General features: G+C 37.6%; 1 protein-coding gene across 1 annotated transcript; it reads left to right on the top strand.

Moving 5' to 3' along the window:
• Positions 1–250: 250 nt before the first annotated feature.
• uchl5 (ubiquitin carboxyl-terminal hydrolase L5) lies at positions 251–20,177 on the top strand. The gene is made up of 11 exons (XM_052011075.1): positions 251–479; positions 1,387–1,450; positions 2,515–2,620; positions 6,998–7,123; positions 8,061–8,122; positions 8,210–8,340; positions 10,701–10,764; positions 13,135–13,237; positions 15,647–15,760; positions 18,051–18,149; positions 19,204–20,177. Exons 1-11 carry the CDS (start codon positions 377–379, stop codon positions 19,246–19,248), a joined length of 1,017 nt encoding a protein of 338 aa, XP_051867035.1. The 5' UTR covers positions 251–376; the 3' UTR covers positions 19,249–20,177.
• Positions 20,178–23,016: the final 2,839 nt, after the last annotated feature.

Consider the following 23,016-nt stretch of genomic DNA (forward strand, 5'->3'; position numbering starts at 1 on the left):
CCTCACGATCTACCTTGTTGTGACCTTGCACCTTACTGTCTACCCGCACTTTCTCTGTAGCTGTGACACTTTGTACTGTTACTGTTTTTACCTGTACTACATCAATGCACTCTGTACTGACGCGATGTAACTGCACTGTGTAATCAATTGATCTGTAGGATCGGTATGCAAGACAAGTTTTTCACTGTACCTTGGTACAAGTGACAATAATAAACCAATACCCAGGCCCTTCCAGGAGCCGCGCCGCAGCCTGGCGGTTGCCCTGGAAACCTGGCGCGCATGTGCAGCTGGGCCGAGCTGCGGGGCCTGCCGGGAAGGCTGCGGGGACGGTCCGGCGCTCGGAGAGTGTGCGCCCCGCTCCAGGCCGGGATCGCGGATGGAAGCGAACGGGCACGCCGCAGAGATGGCGGGGAGCGCCGGCGAGTGGTGCCTGATGGAGAGCGATCCCGGAGTTTTCACGGAGCTGATCAAGGGCTTCGGTATGGCCGGGGCCGTCTCTCCGCGTGTCTCGGGCGGGAAGGAAGGAAGGATGGATGGATGGAGCTGGCGGCGAATCACGCCGCCGCCGCCGCCTGGGGCCTGCGCGCTGGAACTGGGGGCCAGCAGCTTCATTGCAACCTGTCAAAGCAAGGGACGAGTGAACGGCGTTCAATTCAGCTGCTGGAGCAGCGGAGTTCTGTCATTGCGTTTCTTTTGGTTGCAATTTGTCCAGGTCTTCATCACAGGCGTTGCTAACATTTGAAAGCAGACCGCTAAAGGCCTAATATTTAAACTTAAAAGCAATGTGCTGGATGTACTCAGCGAGTTGGGCAGCAGATGTTTGTGTGGTGGTGGGTGGGAGGAATTCTCGACGTTCCTGGGTCCTGATGCAGGGTCTCGATCCAAACAACGTCGGCAATTCTACTCCCTCCGCAGATGCTGCTCGACCCGTTGAGTTTCTTCAGCAGTCTGTTTTGCTGCAGATTCCAGCACCTGCAGTCTCTTGTGTCGCCTAATATTTAGGACCTGTGATTGAGTAATTTGTCCCATGTCTTTGGGGAAATGACAGGTGTAGTGTTTCCACATACGGCGCAACTTTAAAGTTGCAAGTATTGATCCCGCATATGGAATTCAAGGCCACAAAAGATTGTGGTCCAGTTAGGAAAGAGTAAATGGTGTGGAGTTCAATCCATTTCAAAACATCAGTTTTCAGAAAATGTTTTTCATCTTTAAACCATCACGTTTGATCAAGAACTGTTGTTTGTATCATGTAAATGCTTCAAATTTCCAGTAAATTGCCTTTTTGCAGTACAATGACTGTTATGTAGATGTTTTTAAATTTTGTGCAACAAAATTAGGAGTGCATTTAAATCTTAAAGTTGGTTCAATAACCTTTATATGTTTCAGGATGCAAGGGTGTTCAGGTGGAGGAAATATGGAGTCTAGAACCAGAAAACTTTGACAAATTAAAGTAAGTAACCAGATTGGAGTAAAATTTAAAATCAGTATTAAATAAAAAATGCATTTGGGCTCAACTGCACAATGCTAATCATACCTCAGCAACAGAACACGACAGACCGCCTCTTGCAAAACCATGGACTTATTTCATGTGTTTTTGCACTAATGTCTTGTTTTGCATAGTCTTTTTTTTCCACTGTCTTGTATAATTTATGTACCTTTCATGTCTGTGTGTTGTCTGAATATACATGCCTGTGATTCTGCTGCAAGTTTTTCATTGTACTTGTACCTCACCGTACTTGTGATATGACAGTAAACTTGATTTGACTTGACTTAGGTTTTAGCTTCACATAGAAAAAGAGTACCAACTTGGTGCTTTGTAGTTGGTACATGCTGGAGCCATTGTATACTGATGGTGGAAGGAATGACTATTTAGGGTGATGGATAAGTTACCAGTTAATCAGGCTGTGTTGTCCTGGATAACATCATGCTTTTTGAATGTAGTTTTGTGACAGTCTGATAAGTTAAAGATCAGTATTGTTAATATTTTTGTCATTCCAGATTTGTTTAACAGAAAGTAAATTACTCAACTGCTGTGTTAGTATTTTAATTTATTTGGATCATAATCTCAGACCAATGTACCCCAAACATGATATATTTCAAACATTTGGAACCTCTGTAATTGGAAGAATGAAATTTATTATATGTTGGCATCTGAAGCAGATGAGATATGTATGTATTTTGATTTTCAGAGTTTGTAAAGAAAAGTTGAACTTGGTATCACTGGTGTTTGAAGATTTGTATAAATAGAAGCTACATAACCAGCTGTTTAGGCAGAATTGTTAGATTTACATACATTTTCCAAATCGAGTTCATCTTATCAGAAGAATTTGTATTTTAACATACAGGAAGCAAATGTTATATGCATTGTTGATTGCTAGTTCGAGTTTGCATGGCAGCTGTTATAATGATATAATTGCTCTTGATAGTGCTCTAAATTCGTTGTGAATATGTATATTTCCTGCCATGTTGAATGTAGTCTTGTTTAATAGCTTCAGTAGTTCTCTTTCTTTTCAGACCAGTTCATGGCCTGATCTTCCTATTCAAGTGGCAGCCAGGAGAAGAACCAGCAGGATCCATTGTTCAGGATTCAAGACTTGAGAAGATCTTCTTTGCCAAACAGGTGGATGAAGAGCATTGATTTTAATTCTGAAACACGTGCTGTAAAACTCTGATACTTTGGCACACTTTGTATCTTAATGCCAGACTGCAGATTTTCTGGACTATGAAATGTTATTCCTTATGATCCAATACAATTTGAATTCATTTTTTTTTAAAAAAAGATGTTATACAGTATTGTAATAAATGTTCCAGTGAACCCTGGTAAATTTTAAGCAAGTGCAGGACATGGGGCTCTGGTTAGTTTGAAGCAAACGTAGGAAACATCACCTGATGAAATAATTAAATTATAGATTATAGTAAGGTTAAAGGACATAATAATTGATTAATTAATTAATTAAATTATAGATAGAGAAATTTTAGATAAACAAGTTATATCAGTAGGTTGCGAGCTTGCTAATATCACTGATATTGCTAATATCAATATTACTGACCAATGACCAGCAGAAGCGCTTTGTGAATATAAACTGGATAGGCTAAGCTTAGCTGCTGCTTTCTTTCATGACATCACAATAGAAAATTGCATTAATGTTTTGCCGCCTTTTTTTGGTCTGGTCATCGGTTAATATGCATCCAGTAAATTTTAGTCCCTTAAATTTTCTGGGCATTGGTAAATATGAGCGATAAATGCCAATTACCTACAGAGTAAACTATGGTTATCAACTGCACGATGAATCTCACAAGTTTATCACTTGTCCCCTTTTGGGCACTTGGTGCAGGATCCATGAATCCAGTGTTTCTTTGACTGCATTTGTACACTCTCAGCAATATTTGGAAGTACACAAGCATTCCAATGAACCATGGATTGAATCTACATAATCCCTGAAGGTTATCCTGTCTTGTGTTATTCACAGCTTTTTGTTAGAGCTGAATGAGTCTCGTTCTTAAATTAGCAGTTTGGGAGTTCCTTACTGCAGTTACACAGATACTCCCCTGACTCAACAAGATTTAATTTTCATTACATATTTCTATTGCCAGAAATACAGATGGGTAGAAAACATTTACCCTGATGTTTGGAAATTTTTTGGCTTTGCTCTGAATTTGTGCTCAGCTGAATGATTTTAAGTATCTATAGTAACAAAAACAATATAGCTAAATACCAAGGGCTGAAGCAGTTTGACAGAAAGCCAGCAACATGATGTGGATTGCTTTCACTCAAGGTCAACCTACAACCAAAAGGACAGTGGGAGGTGAAATAGAACAGGAACAACAAAAAATCTGCTGGAAGGACTCAGCGGATCCAACAGCATCTGTTGGGGGGCAAAGGAATTGTTGGCATTTTGAGTCGAAACCATTCATCAGGACTGAGAGTGGAGAGGAGTGATAGCCATTGTAAAGAGAAGAGAGGGAGTGTTGAGGTGGGGGCCAGGAGATGATTGGTGGACTGAGGATGGGTGAAGGAATGTGTGTCTGAAATAGAACAGGAGCATGAGTTGGCTTGATCCCATACCTTTTGTGAACAAAAAAGGTTCACGGAGAGACCCTGTAAAGGGGGACTGCTTCCTGTATCTTGGGAGCCACCTCTTGCTGAAAACAGACAACAATGATGACATTTACCACAACCTTCAGTGTGTTAATACAGCCATTGGTCATTTGAGGTCATTTATACATCAAGAACTTGGACCTTGCACAAAACTTGTGATGTTCTGGGCAGTAGTGGTACCTCCTCTCCAAGATGCTTCTGAGGCATGGACTAACTATATAGGCATCTCTGGTACTGGAAAAATACAACTCGTGCTGTCTCCACAAAATCGCCAAGTTCACTGGAAAGAAAAGCACATTAACATCAGTGCTTCTCCCTGGCCGACATCCCGAGGATAGTGACCCTAGATAGATTAAGTCAACTACATTGGGCAGGTCATGTTGTTTACATGCCTGACATCAGACTCCTGAAAAAGACACTTAATTCCAAGCTCAGTCATGCAAAGGGGTTGCCAGATGGACAGAGGAAAAGATTCAATAATGTGCTCAAAACCTCCTTGAAGCAATGCAATGTCCCCACTAACTTCTGGAAACCTGTGGGCCGCAACTGGTTGAAGTGGAGAAGGAGCCTTCAGGATGATGTTGAGAAGGTTGAGGCCATGTATTGGAAGCACACAGATGTTGCGTAACTGGTGGAAGAAGCAGACCACCTAGAATCTTAAAGTTTTACAACATAGAAACAGGTCCTTTGGTTCACCATGTCCACGCCTCCTGTTGTACCCGTCGATAGTAATCCCATTTACTTGCAATAGGTCTGTAGCCTTCTCTGTCATGGCGATTGAATCGTAGGTGTTTACTGATTGTCTCATAAACTATCCACCCCCCCACCTGTCTGTTCTGTGGTAGAGTCTTCAGTTCCTCCATTGGCCTCATCAGCCACCTCAGCATCCACAAAAGCGAAGCAAAAACAACTCCTTGATCCTAAAGGATTGACTAATACAGAGAAGACATGAACAAATAAGTACGTTTGTGCGTTGTCCAGTTGCTGTTTGCAAGCAGGAAAATATAGTCTTCTTGCCCACTGTTTTCCCTTTGTGAGAATAGTGCATATAAATATCAGAGTGGTGGATATCTACCCAATGAGTGGTTGTCAATTATGAGTTTGAAGGAAGTCCACTGATTTTATTTTTGGTAGGCAACTACTTACTAATTAACCACCGGTGGCATTTTTAGTGGACAATTTGACATTTCTATGAGGCCAGTTCTTCAGTGACCTTACTATTTATGGCAAGATACCAAGAGTAGACTTATATAAGGAATTCTGATCAATGGATCATTTTTCTAAATCCTCTTTCTCTGTAATGTTATAAAGATAACAACCTTCATTTGATGATTGTCAATAGGAAAATACTTTCTGAACAAGATTCTTTTTTCCAAATCAGACTTTTGATTATTGTTTTTGGATAATATTTAAAGGCTTTTGGGTACCTTATAGCTTTTAATATTTGGATGCCAGTTGTTTGCTGTATTAAGAATATAAAATGTTGAGATCTTCTCAACAAAGTACTACTATATGATGGGACAATATTTTGACAGACTGTACGGTCTTTTCATGTTTTTATCTTGCTTTAAAGTTTTGAATTAATAGTTTTCTAATCAAAATTTACCGGTGGGTATGTAATCAAAGCGTCCAGGTTTAGGTGATTTGACAAAAGAATCAGAGGGAAGGTGAAGAAAAAGGTTTGGAGTCAAACAAATACTTAGGATTTAGAATATGCTTTGAGGGTGAAACCTAGAGATTAATTGGATAAATTTATGGAGATGTGGAAAGGGAAGGGAACTAACTGGATTGTTCTTTGAAAGAGTTGGTGCTGAATCAATGGGCCAAGTGGCTACCATCTGTGCTCTACAAGTCTATGAATCCATGCATAAGACAGTATGAATTCTAATCTGTGATGGATGTTCTTGCAGCGTAGAATTGAAATTGCAATAGTTTTGAACAGGTGCATATAAACTATATTTGTATTTTGTTTGCATAAACATACTATATATTTGAGCTTGGGTATCAGACTATTTACCTGGTGGCTTAACATAGCGTGTTTGAACCTCAACAGTGAAGTTCTTGCCAGCAGAAGTTTTCATGTTGTGAAAGGGTAGGCATAGAAAAATACTTGTCACTCGTGGGTAAGATCAGAACTCGGGACCATGAATAAATCCAATAGGAAATTCAAGAGAAACTTCTTTACCTGGAGATTGGTTAGAATGAAGAATTTAACTGCAAAGAGTGTTTAAGGCAAACAGTATTGTATTTATGGTGAAGCTCGATTTAAAAACAAAGGAGAAAGAAATAGAAGGATATGTTGATAGGAATCAAAAATAAAAGCAGATGCTGTAAATCACCTGCTTGCAAACAGAAAATGCTGGAAAGACTTGGGTCAGGCAGCACTTATGGAAAGAGAGTTTAAGATTTCATGTCAGAAACCCTTCATCAGAACTGGGAAGGAGAGAAAACAAGTTGCTGATGAAGGGTCTTTGACCTCAATTGTTAATTCTGTTTCGCTTTCCATAGATGCTGCCTGACTTGAGTTTTACCAGCATTTTCTGGATTTTTCAAAGGGATTAGGTGAACGAAGTGAGATTGAGGCTTTAGGAGAATAAATCAATATGCAGCTGGGCAATATGCAGACTAAATTGGTTCGTATCCTTGAATTAAGAAGAGAATAAAAAACATGTTAAAACGTAGCCTGTAAATTCTTGGTCCCTTGATTTAAAAAAAAGAGTAAGTGACCTAGCTAACAGGTTTTCTTTTCTACTCCTTCCTAATTCAAGGATAAGAACTAATTTAGTATCAATGTCTGTATGGATATAATTTTTTTTCAATGATTGATTTTGATGCAACTGTACATAAGGAATCTTCTTACTGTCTGATGCCCTTTTTTTCCTTTTTTTTCCCCTCAAGGTTATCAATAATGCCTGTGCAACTCAAGCTATTATCAGTGTGTTACTGAACTGTATTCATCCAGATATAGAACTAGGGGAGACTCTTGGGGAATTTAAAGAATTCTCACAAAGCTTTGATGCTGCCGTAAGTATCCAAATGGTTCTACTTTCTTTGCGTGCAGCATATTTTACTGCATAGTTGGTACATGGTAAATAGTCTTTCATTTTCAGTCAAAATCTGGTAATCTGCTGTCTGATTATTTAGAAATGTTGATGGGTCAGCACCTGGCTCATCTGGTTCCGTTCCCCGCATTCCCTTTAAACCCACCTGATTCACTCAGATTTGTTATACTCCTGTGTAAAATCTTATATAAAAAAAAGTTATTAAAAATTTGTTGGTGTGTTAGTGGTATTATCCAAGAGTCTGGAAAATCTGCCAGTCTGGCACCACCAATGTCCTCAGGTTGCTGGATTATTAGAATTTTACTATATTTGGAAGTGCTGTTGAAGCAACAAAAAGGAACATTGTCATCTTCAAATTGAGGCTGAAAATGAAAATAATCTTCAGTGATTTTTAGGAAGTTGTGTACCATATTGTGGAACCATAGAATTCTAGTCTCATTATTAAAGTTTCCAGCAATTTCTCTTTTTGGTTGTGATGTTGGGAGAGAATTGATCAGTGAATTGACCAGTCACTTTCACTGTTTTTGTGCATCCCTGGCATGCAGGCATAGATGTCTCATTTAGCTGGGAAATTCTTGAATCTAGCGAGAGAGAGAGTGTTACTGAAATGAAAATGTGAAAGCACATCTTTTTATTTATACATATATAAAATTAAAAAAAAATCAGGGAATGGTAATGTGTGGTTTCCCTTGTTTGGATTCATGATAGGACATTTTTTTTTGCAGTTTATTCTGTTAGAAAACAAATCATTTTGTGTTTTTTTTTGCAATCCAGTGTATTTCAGGCAACCCATGTGGGTGGGGGGGGGGGTGTGAACATTTATATGAACCTTTGTTTTAATATTGTAATGCAAAAGTAAGGCAGTCCTTGGACTGATTGATTTTTAATCTTTATAACAGATGAAAGGTTTGGCTCTGAGCAACTCTGAAGTCATTCGGCAAGTTCACAATGGCTTTGCCAGGTATGAAGTCTCTACACCACCCGTTTTTTTTTCCCACCAGCTTTTTCCAAAGTTCCTCTAAACCTACTCTGGTGCTTTCCTTCCCAGGCAGCAGATGTTTGAGTTTGATGCCAAGACTGCAGGAAAGGAGGAAGATGCATTCCATTTCGTCAGTTACTTTCCCGTTCATGGAAGGTTATATGAACTGGATGGATTAAGAGAAGGGCCAATCGACTTGGGTAATGATGGTTCTGTTGTTCAGCAGGGATTATTTGCAGTGTTTTGTCTTGCACATTAATAAATCAATTAAAACCAAATTGGAATGGAGATCATTGGTTTTCTTTTTAGAATATGAATAGCACTTAAAAATAAAATGTACGCCAAGGTTTTATTTTTCTTGTGCATGATATATAAGATGTAGCTGCAATGTAATTTAGCTTTCCAAAGAAATAAGTATATTTCTTTTAGTTCTCCCACCTTATTTCTTCCCCACTGAGAATAGTGGTTGTTGGCATATCATTTCAGAACAGTGAAATAATAGCCCCATGGTATCCTGTTAATCATTTTTCCATTCTGTCAGCTTAGATGGAGAGGAATTAGATTTTGGTAGTCCTTTTCACAACACGAGCTTCAGAGTAAATAATCCTTGAAATATATTCTCCAAGTAATGGGATAAGTAACCACATAATCTATTTTAGTAGTATTGGTTGATAGTCAAACATTGGCCCAAACATCTGTGGCTCATCTGATTGTGTGATGGGATTTTTTTATGCCTATCTGAGAAGATGTAGGCCTCAGTTTAAAGGTTCAACCAAAAGATGCCACCTCCAACAACACTGTATTTTCAGCATGATTTAATTTTGGAAAGGGGCAGTGAATATCAATGAGAAGGGCTTATAGTTGACTTTAATTCTGTTGTTAATGCATAACTTCTTAGACGTTCGGAGACTATGGTATTATTTACTTGGGCAATGATGCAAAAGGTAGTGAAAATCAAGAATTTGAATGTGTGTATAATCTGTCTCAACCTAATCAAATCATTTGCTAACATAATTTCACTGTATTCAGGATTATTTGGTAATGATGTAAAGTTACAAGAAGGCCGATAGATTTTTGTTTTGATTTAGAAAATGGATCTAATTCCAAAAATATTGGATTAAAAAAGGCCAGAATTGCATGTGGTAGAAACTAGGATTTGAGGTGCTGTGCAACTCAGTTGCAAAAAAGAATTGGATGTATTTTGTTACCACATTACCCACATCTCTAGATCGGCAGTCAGACATCATTCAAAAAATAGTGCTAGTGTTTTCATACCAAAGGAGCGCAAATATAACATTTTATCATCAAATGAGGGGAGATTTCATTGAATAAAAGAAGCAAGTTTGCATTATACGCTGTAAGCTAACTGGCCTCTTTGCTTCACTTCCCTATGTACAATATTTTGTGGCTAAAATTAGCTCAAGGGTCAACTTTATATAAAAAAAAAGGTGAATGCTGAATAGGTATAATTTGAAGGGAGCTTGAAGACGTGACCAGAATCTAATGTTGGGATGAGGTAAATAGAACCCAGCAATTGCAAAGTGGTGGGTAATAGTTAATTGGAGATTGGTGGAAACAATAAATATATTTCAAGAAGGGTTTGTTGCAATGGATGCCATGTGCAGTAGTGAAAGTAGCATCTGAACATTTTGCGTTATTTTTCCCCATTAGTGATATTGCACTAATGCTTCAAATTTCTCAGATTGTATTGTTTTACTCAGTTATATGCAACTTGAAAAGTATCATAATCATTCGTGTTTACAGCTGTGGAAGCAAATTCAGGGCCCTTCAGGTTTTGCCTCGGGTATTTATTTCAGCGAAGTCCAGTAGTTAATGTGTGAAAATAAGAAATCTTGATCTCCAGTCAAGGATTAAGGTGCTTGAAGTAATATGTTAATTAACCACATTTTGCTTGATAGTGATTTAAGAGATGGGTTGCAGTGGTTTATTGACAAAATTAAATTGTAATGCTTGAGAGGTTGAAAGATGTGCTTTCATACCAAAGGAGAACAGCTATAACATTTTATCATTAAATGAGGGGAGATTTCATTGAATAATAAGGTACAAGTTTACATTATAATGAACCTTGCTTAATGAATGAAAGTGAATGAGAGACATGGTTAGAAGGCTTCCCTCAAGGCTGCATAAGGCATGTATGGAAAAATAGTTTCAAGAAATCAAACAGAGACTACTTGCTTTGTAAAGCGGAAACACTAGATATCCTTGAGGTGGACAATATTTACAAAGAGAGACGGACGATGTACGTCTGATCTTTTAAACCGGGTTGTTTGTCATTCTTAAAGGTAGTTTGATTCAATATTTGATGTTCCTTTTATAAAGTGAGAGCAAAGATGGGATTCACAATCGCAGCAGAAAGTACTATGAAATTATTGATTTTACTTCATATTGTAATTTAAAATTATTTCATGTCCTACCATGTTAGAGCTGTCATATTATTGTAAAACAATATGTTCTTACTGTGAGCAACACTTGTGGGAAAACCTATTGATATTCAGAATGTCTTTATTTATGTGTGTCAATTTGTGCTTTCTTTTCCTAGGAACATGTAATCAAGATGACTGGGTCAGTGCAGTGCGACCAGTCATAGAGAAGCGAATACAAAAGTAAGTTTTTTCTCTCTCTCAATCTTGCACTAGAACCATAGAACCCTACAGCACAGAAAGCAGGCCATTCGGCCCTTCTAGTCTGTGCCAAAACTTTATTCTGCTAGTCCCATTTACCTGCACCCAGTCCATAACCCTCCAGACCTCTCCCATCCATGTATCTATCCAATTTATTCTTAAAACTTAAGAGTGAGCCTGCGTTTACCAGTGTCACTATGTTTATTTTTGTTTATTTTACACACGTAAGTTATGTATAATTTATGTTAAATTAAGTTTGTTAACTTATGTTTGTCCTCATCTTGTAAGGTACTGTGCTGCTGCTGCAAAAAGTTAATTTTCATGGTATTTATACCCTGTGTATGTATGCCTATGATAACAGTAAACTTGAAGTACGTGTTTTAAGGATATTTTTGTTTGTTGCCCCTTTCTATAGTTCAAGGGCTAATTATTCTCAGCAGATGTCTACAGATTAATTGGGTTAAATATAGTAAAGAAGTATTTCTAAGTAAAATGTGTGAATAGTAAAGGCAAAAACATTTTTTTGAAGCATTATTGGGTAATATGACAGGGAAACTTTAGTGGATGCTTGCCTCTCAGGTTTTTCTTGTTACCCTGTCTGACCAGGGATGCTGTCAGTGGCTTCAGCACCTCAGACTGGGCAGATGAAAAGCAGCCAAGAGTTCCTAGTTACCAATCATTTTCTTGATGGAAGCTTAGTATGTGCAGGTATTAGGTGAGAACAGGATCTAGCTGGACATTGATGCCTTCAGTGATTGTTATCCTAACATTATGCAACAAATGAAGAGCTATGGCTTGGGCATGAATTAGCTATAGAACAGTAAACCAGCAAATACTACCCTCTTCAAGAGAAGGGAGAAGAACATTGAAAGCGTCAATGCCTCTATAGTTGATCAAGGATAATCCTTGTAAACTGTTTATTTGGATTTCCAAAGCATGCTCAATTAAGTTACTTGCATAATTTAAGAGGTGCTAACATATAAATGTGGATTTGGATTCAGCATTAGTTTAGCAGTGGAAGACATCATGTCTCAGTATTGTGCTGTTCCCATGATCAAGAGTGATCAGCAATATGTAATAAATTTGTGGAGATGTGAATCAGTCCGGACAGTGAATAGTAGTAACTAGATTGATCAATTCCTAAGATGTTTTGAGCATTCAGGTAGCTGGACTAAAATAGATATCTTGTGCCACTCATAGAATCATTTTGGCACAGGAAGAGGCCATTTGGCTCAAGGCACCTATGCTGACTTTTGTAGAGCAGGTACAAGCAAAGTATGAGTGAAAATTTATCATGTTGTGAGAACGTCTAAATAAATATGAATCATTTATTGGACATTGACCTACAAGCTGTTGTGTTTGGAGAGCTTTGAGTTGTTAATGAAGTACTTTCTAGAGCAGGATCAGATATCAAATCATATCGATACATCAAAAGGAATTCCGTTAATAGTAACCAAGCCATGGGTAAATGGTTCAGAAGTAGTACTCAATTGACTAAACTGAATTTTGCTAGAGAAAAAGCAAGCCCATTGTGTTTTTGTAATTTTTTTTTGCAATCTGTTTGGGTAATAATAATGAAGCAATCTGTTTGAATAAAAGGTATGCAGCATTCTCCAACCTTGAGCAGCATTAGCAGAGGAGAATTGGGGTTGGAGAAATGTTATACAGCTTCGTTTAATTTTTCTGAAAACATGCAATTTAGTTCCCTCCCTCCCCACCCCCCCCTCCCCAAAACGATGTATAAGTGATACTTTGGGTGAGTTTATTGATACAGTAATTGTGCATGAACATTGGATAGAATGGATATGATAGTCGAGTGACTTTTTTTCAAGAGTTATATGTTGAAGACAGATTTTTGAGACCCATTGAAGACAAAAAAACTGCAGATTTTTTGTTTTTCCCCATGCTAAACAGTGTGCATACACTCTTGAATATTAGCAATCAAACCTCTCAGTCTAAGAACTGTCTACAATATCTGCATTGATTAACTGGTGCAGTAGTAAGTGAGTGCTGTATTATAGATGAGGTGCTAAATTGGAATGTCTGTGATCGATATGATCTAAAATCCAGTTATTTCTTGTAAAAACTGTCCTCAATTAAATAGAGATGGGATTTATTTAATGTTTGTGAGACTTTTTTGTGTGTATTTTAGAAGCAACAGTAAGTGCACTTCAGAAGTATAATATTGATCTTGAAACTCTTTGTGATATCCCATGGACATGAAACGTGCTGCAAATTTTTATTGCTAGGTTGGAGATGGGTATTCAATGCTTCGCTTTGTTTCATTAGACTAAACTTCAATATTGGTTTAAGAGGTCTTGGTCCAAACCTGCTATATTTTTTTGTTCTTAGGTACAGTGAGGGAGAGATAAGGTTTAATCTTATGGCAATTGTGTCAGACAGGAAGATGATATATGAAAGAAAGATTACAGATCTACAGAGACAACTGTCAGAGGTGAGAGTTATTTGCTGGTATAAAACCATCAATGTGTGTGTTGCTGTTTCATTTCTGGTTCCTTCACATTTTCTTGTAATTTAATCACTTTTGTCTTGAAAAATACCTAGCAGAAATTAAGTATGGAAAAGGTAACTAATTCTGCAGTGAATCAAATAGTTTATCAATGTAATTATTTGAACTAAGTTCATAATGAACTAATATGTTGGCTTTATGTAAATAGTATTTGTATATCATTTCTATATTTTCAGTGAATAGTTAATTTCTCTACTGCCCAAGTTCAGAATACAGTTCACCCCGCTTGGCAAACCTTTGCTGTAATAAAGGGTTTTGATTAACTTCATTTGTCACGTAACAAAGCTTTTGTTTGCTACATTTAGAGACTCTGTAAAACACCAATAACATTCAAGTCTTTTTCATTGGGTCAATGGGAAAGGGTCTTAAATCAACTATATAAAATGAAGGAAAAAGTCTTTCTTGAGCACCTGCGCTCTTGCACCTGGCAATAATGGTAATTCAGTGAATGACTTATATATTTCAGCTGGTCAAAATAAGCACAGTTTTGACATTATATCTTTACAGGGATCAGATTGACTCGCTTCTTATTATTTTTGCCATTTGCTATAGCTGGTAGCTTAGTGGCCATAACTGAAGCACCAAACAGCAGAGTTTCCTTTACCTTTGGTAATTTGGGATCTTTTTGATTTGCAGCCATTTCTGGAATGTATCCCCCATGAAAGTTAAGGGATTACTGTATTTTCCACTATTTCTGCATAACAGAGGACTATTTGGGAATCCAACCCCTTTGGTAATCAGGGGAAAGCTGTACACAACATGGTTTGAATGGCTCAGAAATGAGTCTTGCTTTAACCTGTACTGGCCGGTGACAGCTATGTCTTTTCCTGTTTCTGAAATTCTAAAGATAATCTTCCCACATTAAGATGGACATTGAACCCACATCATCCACTTTTTATTTGTGCACCAGAACTTTGTAGGACTAAATGTTATGTTGTATCTTCATGCACAACCTTTTTTTTCTGGATGTGCTTCTTTTTGGCAATGTAAACAACATGTTATTATGCATGTTGTATGATTCTTTTTCCTCAGGAATAGCATTTGCTGTATCATGACTGCTTTGGGGCATTTTGCTTATCACCAGAGGCAATGTCCTCTGTTCTCGCAAATAATGAAGGCAGGTGAGATGGAAACTTATTTGTAAATTTCCCTGAATGATTACATTTTTAGATTTGTTCTAGACTATTGCCATATCTAACGACGCTTGACTTTTGCTGGTGTATAATTTCACGGATATTGGAACTCTCCCGATGCTTTACACACATGGCCATTCTTCACACACAAGGTTATTTTACTAATTGGTTTGAAAGTGGAATAGGTCTTCTGTGGAGAAAGACCCAAAGTTAAAAGCAATAATAAGGCAAAATCCTCAATGAAAAGAATATATACACCATGAAGTTTACCTAGTCTACTGTTGCTGTGAAGATAGAGGACTATAATTGTGCTGTTGACTGACTTACAGTTTTACCTTTATCCCATTTGGGGAAGTCACCTCCATTTTTTTTCTCTTGAGCAAATCCATTTAAGTATTGGAATTATATTCTAAATGAAATAGTTATTATTAAAATGAAGGTGCAGTTATCAAAGCTGATATTATATTGTGTTAAAAGTAATACAGCCACTTCGTGTTAATTAGCTTCAGTTATATGTTGATGCTTATAACACCCTAATATATGCAAAAAAAAAGTTCTGAAATACATGGAGCTGCTGAGGTGAAAGCTGTCTCATCTGCAAAGTTCCTTGAACAATAACACTCTGCAGTGCATTTTACTTAGTCAAATTGGATTTGGATCTCAAAGGGCTTGAAGTTCTGCTATACCATATTCTGAATTCTCTGACTTGTAACACATTATTTTAGTTAATGCAGTGATCCTACAGGGAAGATTCACTTGTATTTAATATATTAAAGGCAGTGCTTCAGGAATATTTAGAAATTGCATTTTGGAGAATAAAATAAATCTTAAAATGTTCAAGGTTTCTAGAAATCCCTGCACAATTCCCATGTGGCCTAATGATACAAAATCATTTTTGTGCTTAGAGTTTAATTTATTTTTTTAATAGTCTGAATGATGAATATGAAACTTGTAGTGTGGATTTTTGTTTCTCAATATAATTTGAATTTTAAGACTATTTGAATTAATAAGACTAAACTTCATTATAAGGCACTTCCACAGATTCCAGGATTTACAGCTGTTTAATTTTTTTTGTGCTCCTTAACTGAATACTGAGAAAATGGTATGCAGAAGAAATGGCAAGATTTAAAAATGGTTATACATTTGAAACTGTTAAGTAGATTGGATATTAAAAAGATTCATTCTGTTTATTTCTGTGCAGGAAGAACCCATGGATACAGATCAGAGCAGCAGTGTCATAAACTCTATTCAGTCAGAAGTAGCTAAGTATCAGATGCTGATTGAAGAAGAAAATCAGAAATTGAAACGGTATAAGGTAGGTCTATTAAAAACAAAGAAAATATAGCCAATAACTGTTGTCTAATGCAGTAAAGCTGATTAAAATTTGAATAGTCATAGCCTGTTTCAGTAAGAAAGAAAGTAAAGCTGTAAAGAGTTGTGAGAGCCGGGAACTGTCAGGGGAGATGGGGTGTGGGTAGCAAAAAAAGGACAATCAGACTTGATGGTGCAAAGAAAAACACATTTGTTCACTGCTTTGTTATAAATTTCATCAAGATTGCAGTATCTTTTAAAAAAAAGTAATTTAAATTCCTATTAAGAGCAGAGGTTTTCTGCCTTTGTGTTTGAGTTAAACTGGAAGTTTTATGGACTTGAATGGTGGCAGTGTCTGCCTCAAAATAGATATTCTCAGATTTTTGTTCTGAGACCCTCATTTAGGTGACACATCAGCTGACCTGCTATTGTAATTCACTAGTACTTCTGCTCTTCTGCCAAAAAAAAAGAAACAACATAATTTATCCATTGTTGCTATAAGAAATAGGAATACTCAGCCCCTTGAGCCTGCACCAACATTCAGTAAGATCGTGGCTGATCGAATTTTCCTCAAGACTTACCTTCCCACACTCTTTCCCTGTAACCCTTGACTCCCTTACTGATTTAAAAAAGCTACCAGTCTTTGAATTTATTCAAGGATTCAACTTCCACAGTTTTTGAACATAAGAATATAAAAAAGCAGGATTAAGGCCACTTGGCCCCTCCCTTGTGGTGCTCTGCCATTCAATATGACCATAGCCTTCTTTCAAAAGATTATCTAAGTCACCTTTAAGTACCTCCAAAGATCTAGCCTCCATAACCCTCTAGGATATAGAATTCTAGAGATTCAACACCCTCTGTGAGAAGGAGTGCCTACTCACCTCAGCTTTAAATGACTGTTCCCTAATCTTGCAACTGTGGAGTAAGGGTCTAAGGCTATGGGATAGTGAATGGAGGAGGAACCAATCATCTGTTTCCTTTCAGTGGTGTGGGACACCAAAGGAACTTGACTGATGGGCTGTTTAAAAGGGCCTCATTGCATGAAGATGCCAGATGGGAGTGAACTAGCTTCCCTGGTTCACTTGAGATCTTTGTGAACCCTGCCTTCAAAAGAAATAGAAATGCATTCTGTTATTTTATTGTTCAACTTAACTGTGACCCCAATCACTGTGTAATGCTTCTGAATATCTGCTGCCAGGGAGCTCTTACGATGTGTCTGTTCCATAGTTGAGCATGCCTGCTGTATTCAAGAAAATCATTACATATCAATTGGTTTCTGGGCAACCAAGGTGGGCACTCCTGGTATTCCTGATGATAGCTGTTTGACTTCCCAAGGATATATAGGGTTTTACAATCGGATTATTCTTTGACTAGGGATATGTAATAAATCGCACTATTGACACCCTGAAATCTTGCTTCTGGAGCGAAGACTGGTTGAGAATTTTCACAGTCGTCCAAGACTTTTCCTACCTTTATTATGGTGTACTGCCTTAGCAGAAACAAAAATGTGTGTGAACATCAGACAACTAAGTGTCATGCTTGGTAATCAAGATAATGACCAACTTCTTTCTTTCTACCCCCTGTTCACGAACTACAAGTTAGTGAAAAATTGGTTGAACCAAATGAATGAAATGACTCATGTTCAATAAATTCTGATTGCCTTCAGGGACTAAAAATCTGATACCAGACAACATTCATTCTGAAGATCTGTATAACCTCATCTATTTTACTCACTGATTTAATAGCCTACACTGATATGAATATTCTATTACAGTTGGAAAGAGGTACTATTCAACTATTAAATCAGGAAAATAAATGCTATTTTGAAGTTTTACCAATAAACAGCTCAGTCCAGTTTACAATTGTCAATTTATTTCTCAATTCTTTGAAGATTGCCTTTATGAAATGTAAGATGTTAGTTTTAAAATCACATTGAGGTCACTTTTGTCAGCTATTTGCTTTGTCAAGTTGATTGATCCTGGTTTGTTGTTCGTATCTACTAGTCTTGTAATAGTTTTAGTCAGTTCAGTTTTGTTCCTGAGTACATATATGAAGTTTGTTGTCTTTATTTTGGGACCATTATGCTTCTCCCTTTTGTAAATCTAAATTTAAAATCTTTAATTTTGATTACATTATTTCAGTTATCTGTTATCCTGGTCTCTACATCTGTACGTTTCCCCATTTCACTGAAGGTCCCCCTATTTCACTATTGCGAATTATAGTTAATTTGGCTAGTCATCCTGATTAGGTTCTATAGCACCTGCAAATTCTTATTTTGTGTTTTTTTTTTGTAGATTGAAAATGTCAGAAGAAAACACAACTACCTGCCCTTCATCATGGAACTGTTAAAGACTTTGGCAGAACACCAACAATTAATACCACTAGTAGAAAAGGCAAGTGACTTTGACTTGCATCTGAAAATATGCTGATTTTATTGGCTATGGGAAGAAAGCAGTACAGATCCAGTAGTCTGGTTTAAGTAAAGACTGAAGGCTGCATGTGTCTATCTATTGTATTAGAGATGTGAAGAAAGCTGTGTCCAGGGATCACATATTATGCACTTTGATTCACATCTCAGGAAAATTGTTTGGGGAAATGCAAAACATCAAAAATCTATTGTTCTCTCAAGAAGTTGATAGAAAAGCAGATCAGCTTGCCTATACTTTTTCACTTACCCACTGCCTGTTAAAAGTGTTGAAAGTCTGGAAACTGCTCACTTGTGTGCCCTTAGTTGGGAGAAAACAAGAGAGAAATTGGGACTGAAGCAGAAAGATTTTATAGCTAATGATTCAATCAACCTGTTAACTTGGAAAATGCAAACTACATCACATTTTTGTCACCAACGTCTCACCTTAGATTAGATCATCTAAAATAAAGGTGGTGTATGCAAAATTACGAAATCTTAATGAAGTATAAGCAATACCAATCACTCGATATACAATCAGATCAAAGTTTTTGTTTTGACATTGCACATCATCTTTCAGCTGCTATGGCAAGGTAACAGCTGTGTCATAAATTTGCATGTCTGTTTGTACGTTTTTATGTACATGTGTTGTATGTGCCTGTAAGCATAATGGTGCAACTTTTCAATAAATATCAAAGAAACCTAAATGCAGGTAGCAGTTGAATTGGTGTGAAAGCTCTACAGCTCGACTTGACTCATTTGTACAATTGGATGTTCAAAGGGAATTTTTACAGCACAGTGAAATCACTGTTGTGTGAATTCCACACGTATATTAATAATGCCTTGTATTATAAGTTCCCAGTCTTAGGCAGTGAGATATTGAAGACCAGCAGGTAACTGTGAGAGGTGACTGCTCCTTGTGGTATTTGTATGCTTTTTCTTCTGAGTTACAGAAGGTCATTGAATATTGAGATGAAGAAAAATAAAATGGTGCATTTTTCTGGTTTCGTATGATTAAATAATGTATTTGTTCCTCAATGCAGGCAAAAGAAAAACAGAATGCCAAGAAAGCTCAAGAAGCCAAGTGAAACAACTTCTTCTCAATAAAGTTTGACCATTTGCTGCTGATAATTCTGTTTTAAGAAGTGAACTCTGCCCAACGCCCAGTGGACTTTTCAGATGCTGTTAACGAGTGCAAAGTACTCTCCTATTTGAAATTATACACCTTGTACAAGTCTTTTAATTGTTCCTCATTTGCAATGTGTGCATGCATTACATACCCTGTTTAATACAAATGAGATTTTTTAAAAAAAAATTTCCCCATGCAAATTTTTCAAAGTGTTGCCAACACTTTACAACCCAGATTTCAAAAGAGTCACTTTTTTGTCTTGTGTTGAGTAATGCAATTGATTAGATGCATGACAAGGTAATAAATACTAAATAAAAATTATTATTTAAAAAAATAAATCCTTGCTACTGTGTTTTGAGTCAGATCAATGAGTTGTTGCAGGTTTGTGCTCTGAATGCTCAATGCTGAGAAGAAAAAATAAGCTTTGGTTATTGAGGTAGAAATTATGGTTCATGTGTTTCTTTTAAGCAACACATTGTGACTCAATATTTTCAGAAATAGAAGTCAAATAAATAATAAATGCCATGAGCACATAACCAGGTTGTTATGGACAGCTGAAAGGCCCATGAGAGATTTTGACTTGTTCATGTTCTCCTCTGTTCCCAGAAGCACAAAGACTATTTTTGTTCTAGGGCTTGATTTCCGAAACAGGAATTTGATCTATTTTTATTCTCTTGTGTTTGCATCATCGAAAGAATAACTTAAAAACTAATCAATAACTAGCCAGCAGATAAAATCTGCAATTGTTTTGGTCTTCACCCTGTCATTTTGAAAAATGTCTGTCAGCCCCAGAAGTTTAATGATGTCTTTGTTAGCTGTTTTTAAATCAAATTGGTTATTCTGCTTTTGTCATTTTAAATCCTGTGCCAGTAAACAACTTTGGGATTGAATGATTCTGTGTGGTTCATATGAGTACAGTCCCCCAATAGAGGTGCAAAAAAAGACCTGTTCAATCTTTGTTTTAAGTATTTAAAAGCACTAATATTTTTCTTGTTTGTGAAGGTTCACTCTTTAATGCAACTGTTTCTCAAATGCTATCAATTGAACCAGTGTGGAAAAATTTTATTTTCCATATTTTGAAGTCTGTGTACCAAGCTGTGGTAACAGAGCTTCTTACTAGGAATTAACATTGTTGTTCTTCAGCTGACCACTGGATGGCACCTGAATAGCTTGGGGGAGAGAAACAAATCGACCATTTGACATATTGTACTTGTGCAAGTTAAGTCTCCATCTGGTTAACCTTTCGCTGACTGGAAAAGTACGCCATTACAGGTGATCTGGCTGTGACCAGGAATTTGCAGAGGAATTGAGGTATCTTTGTACAATTCTGAAAAGGCTACAGTGCAGGTGCAGTTAATTACAAAAGCTAACTATTATCATTGCTAAGGTACTTGAATACAAAAGGAGGCTATGTTTCAGTTATGTGGGACATTGGTGAGGCCACCGTGTATAGTGTTATTTAAGGAAGGATACTGAGATGGTTTACAAGATATATACCTTTTAAAGGGGAGAGTTATGAGAAAAGATAGGATAGATTAGAGTTGTATCTGCTGAAGTCTAAAATGGAGAGGGACTTGATTGAAACAAAAGGTCTTGAGAGGAATTGACAGGGTTAATGTGGACATGGTTTTAAAAGTAAGGGGTTGCCCATTTAAAGTGGACAAGGCAAAATTTCTCTCCGAAGGTAGTGAGTCTTTAGAATTCTAAAAGAGCAGTGGAAACAGAATCTTTGAATATTTTTAAATTGTATTATTTAAGGAAGGATTTGAGAGGGTTTACAAGATATGTGCCTTAGAGGGTAGAGTTACATGAAATGATGGAGATGGATTTTTGATAAGACGGTGACTAGGGGGAGACTAGAATGTAGAGTTGAGGTTACAATCAGCTTTGTCACAATAATACTAAATGGTGGAGCAGACTTCAGGGGCTGAGTGGCCCACACTTCCTAATTTGCATGTTAACATTTAGTAGAAACTACAACTCAAATCCATAACATCAGTGGAGTGCAGGGACAGATAACAAAAGGTAAAATATAGCCGATGCTGGAAATGTGAAAGAGAAACAGAAAATGCAAGAAATACTCAGCAAGTCAGGCAGCACCTGTGGAGAGTGAAATGTAGTAAACAGCTCCCTAACTTTTTTTTACCCCACTGATGCAACCCAACTTGCTGAGTATTCCCAGCATTTTATGTTTTTAATTACAGGTACAGATATCAAGAACTGCCTATGAGGGCACTACTCACTATAAGGCCAAATGGCTGTGAATGGCCATTCCAGACTATTATCGTACTCTTGAAAATAAATTACTAAGTCAGGATTGTAAAGAATTGCAAGAGCCCGACAAAGCAAACTTAAATGACCTTGTTTCCCACTGAGGTGAGGAGGACCTGGGAACAGGAATTGTGCAGTATCCAGTTTCAGGCACCCATGGGGAAGAAAGTGCTGGTCCCAACTTGCTTGTGCAAGAAGAGCAAAAGTGGGCAGTTTCACAGAAGCAGCACCTGAAGAAGTGTCATGTAGTGGTTGTTGTAGGACATGATTTCAAATTCCATCACTGTAGCTCAAGGATTTCAATTCGCTTTACTAAAAATAGTCCTGGATTAAAATAAAATGGTGCTCATGAACCAGTGGAGATACTGATAAAAATCCCTCTTTGATGACCAAAGGATCTGCTAAATGGAAACAGCAGCAGGCTAGTGAAGACTTCTTTGTCTATGTTGCATGGTTTTAGAACTGAAAGTGTACCACCCACTACTTTTGGAGGTCTGGAACAAGGTGGGAAGTGGTAGGGAGGGAGCAAATTATGCCCATGTTGGTGTGAGGTCGTCGGGTATGAGACCATTGGGAAATGGAATGCAAGGTGTGCATAGGTGAAAGTAGGGGAGGGAACCCATGACACCAAAATTGATTGTGGGAATAGGGAGTCTGGTTTTAAAGAGGGAGAATGGGGAGACTGGCGTGTTCAATAGAGGGAGCAGGTGATTGATGTTCTCAGTGCAGGGGGATTGAGGGCAATGTGAAGTCAAGGGCTGGCCTGTTGAAGGTCAGGGGTGGTGGAGGAGAGGAGGTGTGATGCAGAGGATTAGAGCAAAGGATGTTCATTGATGTACCTGGCAGGCATCTTAGTCTGGTTTTGTACTGGAGGACACCATTGTCCAGGATTGTCCAACAGCACCTGTCCCCAGGACAAAGTCACTCAAGTTACCTCCAAACCCTCTGAGACAGTATTGATCCATGATGTCATCAAATATGACCTTAATGTTGATATCAGGCACATGTGATAATGTCTTTCCCCAGAACACCAAGAAATGGTTGTGCTGCATTTTACTTGAGGGAAAGAATCAATTTTCAATTGCTTAATGCTGAAAACAAAACTGGATAATGAAGATGAATTGCAAGGAAATGCTTTTGTCCAAAGTGGTGCAGTCATTTTATTTGTAATGAAACATAAGCACCACCAGGTGGCAGACATTTCAAGCATAACTTCAACGTTAAAGATACCTGTTTTTTCTCTGAACAAACTTTTCAGCTAAAACGCAGAGGATATTTTTGCACCGGCCAGCATTCTCACTGAGAGGAATGCTAAGAAAAGACTTTGCTGAGCTGACGTGCATGCATAGCTTACGTGTCTCACCAACCCATGGGATTCAGGTCCTCTTTCTGGAGCTAGTTTTCAAGATTAATGTACTATGACCTTAATCCCTGTTTTGGAGTTGTTCATCATAGA

This window comes from Pristis pectinata, chromosome 3, assembly GCF_009764475.1.
Source record: "Pristis pectinata isolate sPriPec2 chromosome 3, sPriPec2.1.pri, whole genome shotgun sequence".
Classification (NCBI taxonomy): domain Eukaryota; kingdom Metazoa; phylum Chordata; class Chondrichthyes; order Rhinopristiformes; family Pristidae; genus Pristis; species Pristis pectinata.

What these genes read in the sequence shown, in the direction of transcription:
- uchl5 (XM_052011075.1), top strand. Translation starts at nt 377, where the DNA reads ATGGAAGCGAACGGGCACGCCGCAGAGATGGCGGGGAGCGCCGGCGAG. An exon ending in ATAGAGAAGCGAATACAAAA is followed by an intron (nt 10,765 to 13,134) that starts GTAAGTTTTTTC and finishes TTTTGTTCTTAG; the next exon opens with GTACAGTGAGGGAGAGATAA. An exon ending in TACAGAGACAACTGTCAGAG is followed by an intron (nt 13,238 to 15,646) that starts GTGAGAGTTATT and finishes ATTTCTGTGCAG; the next exon opens with GAAGAACCCATGGATACAGA.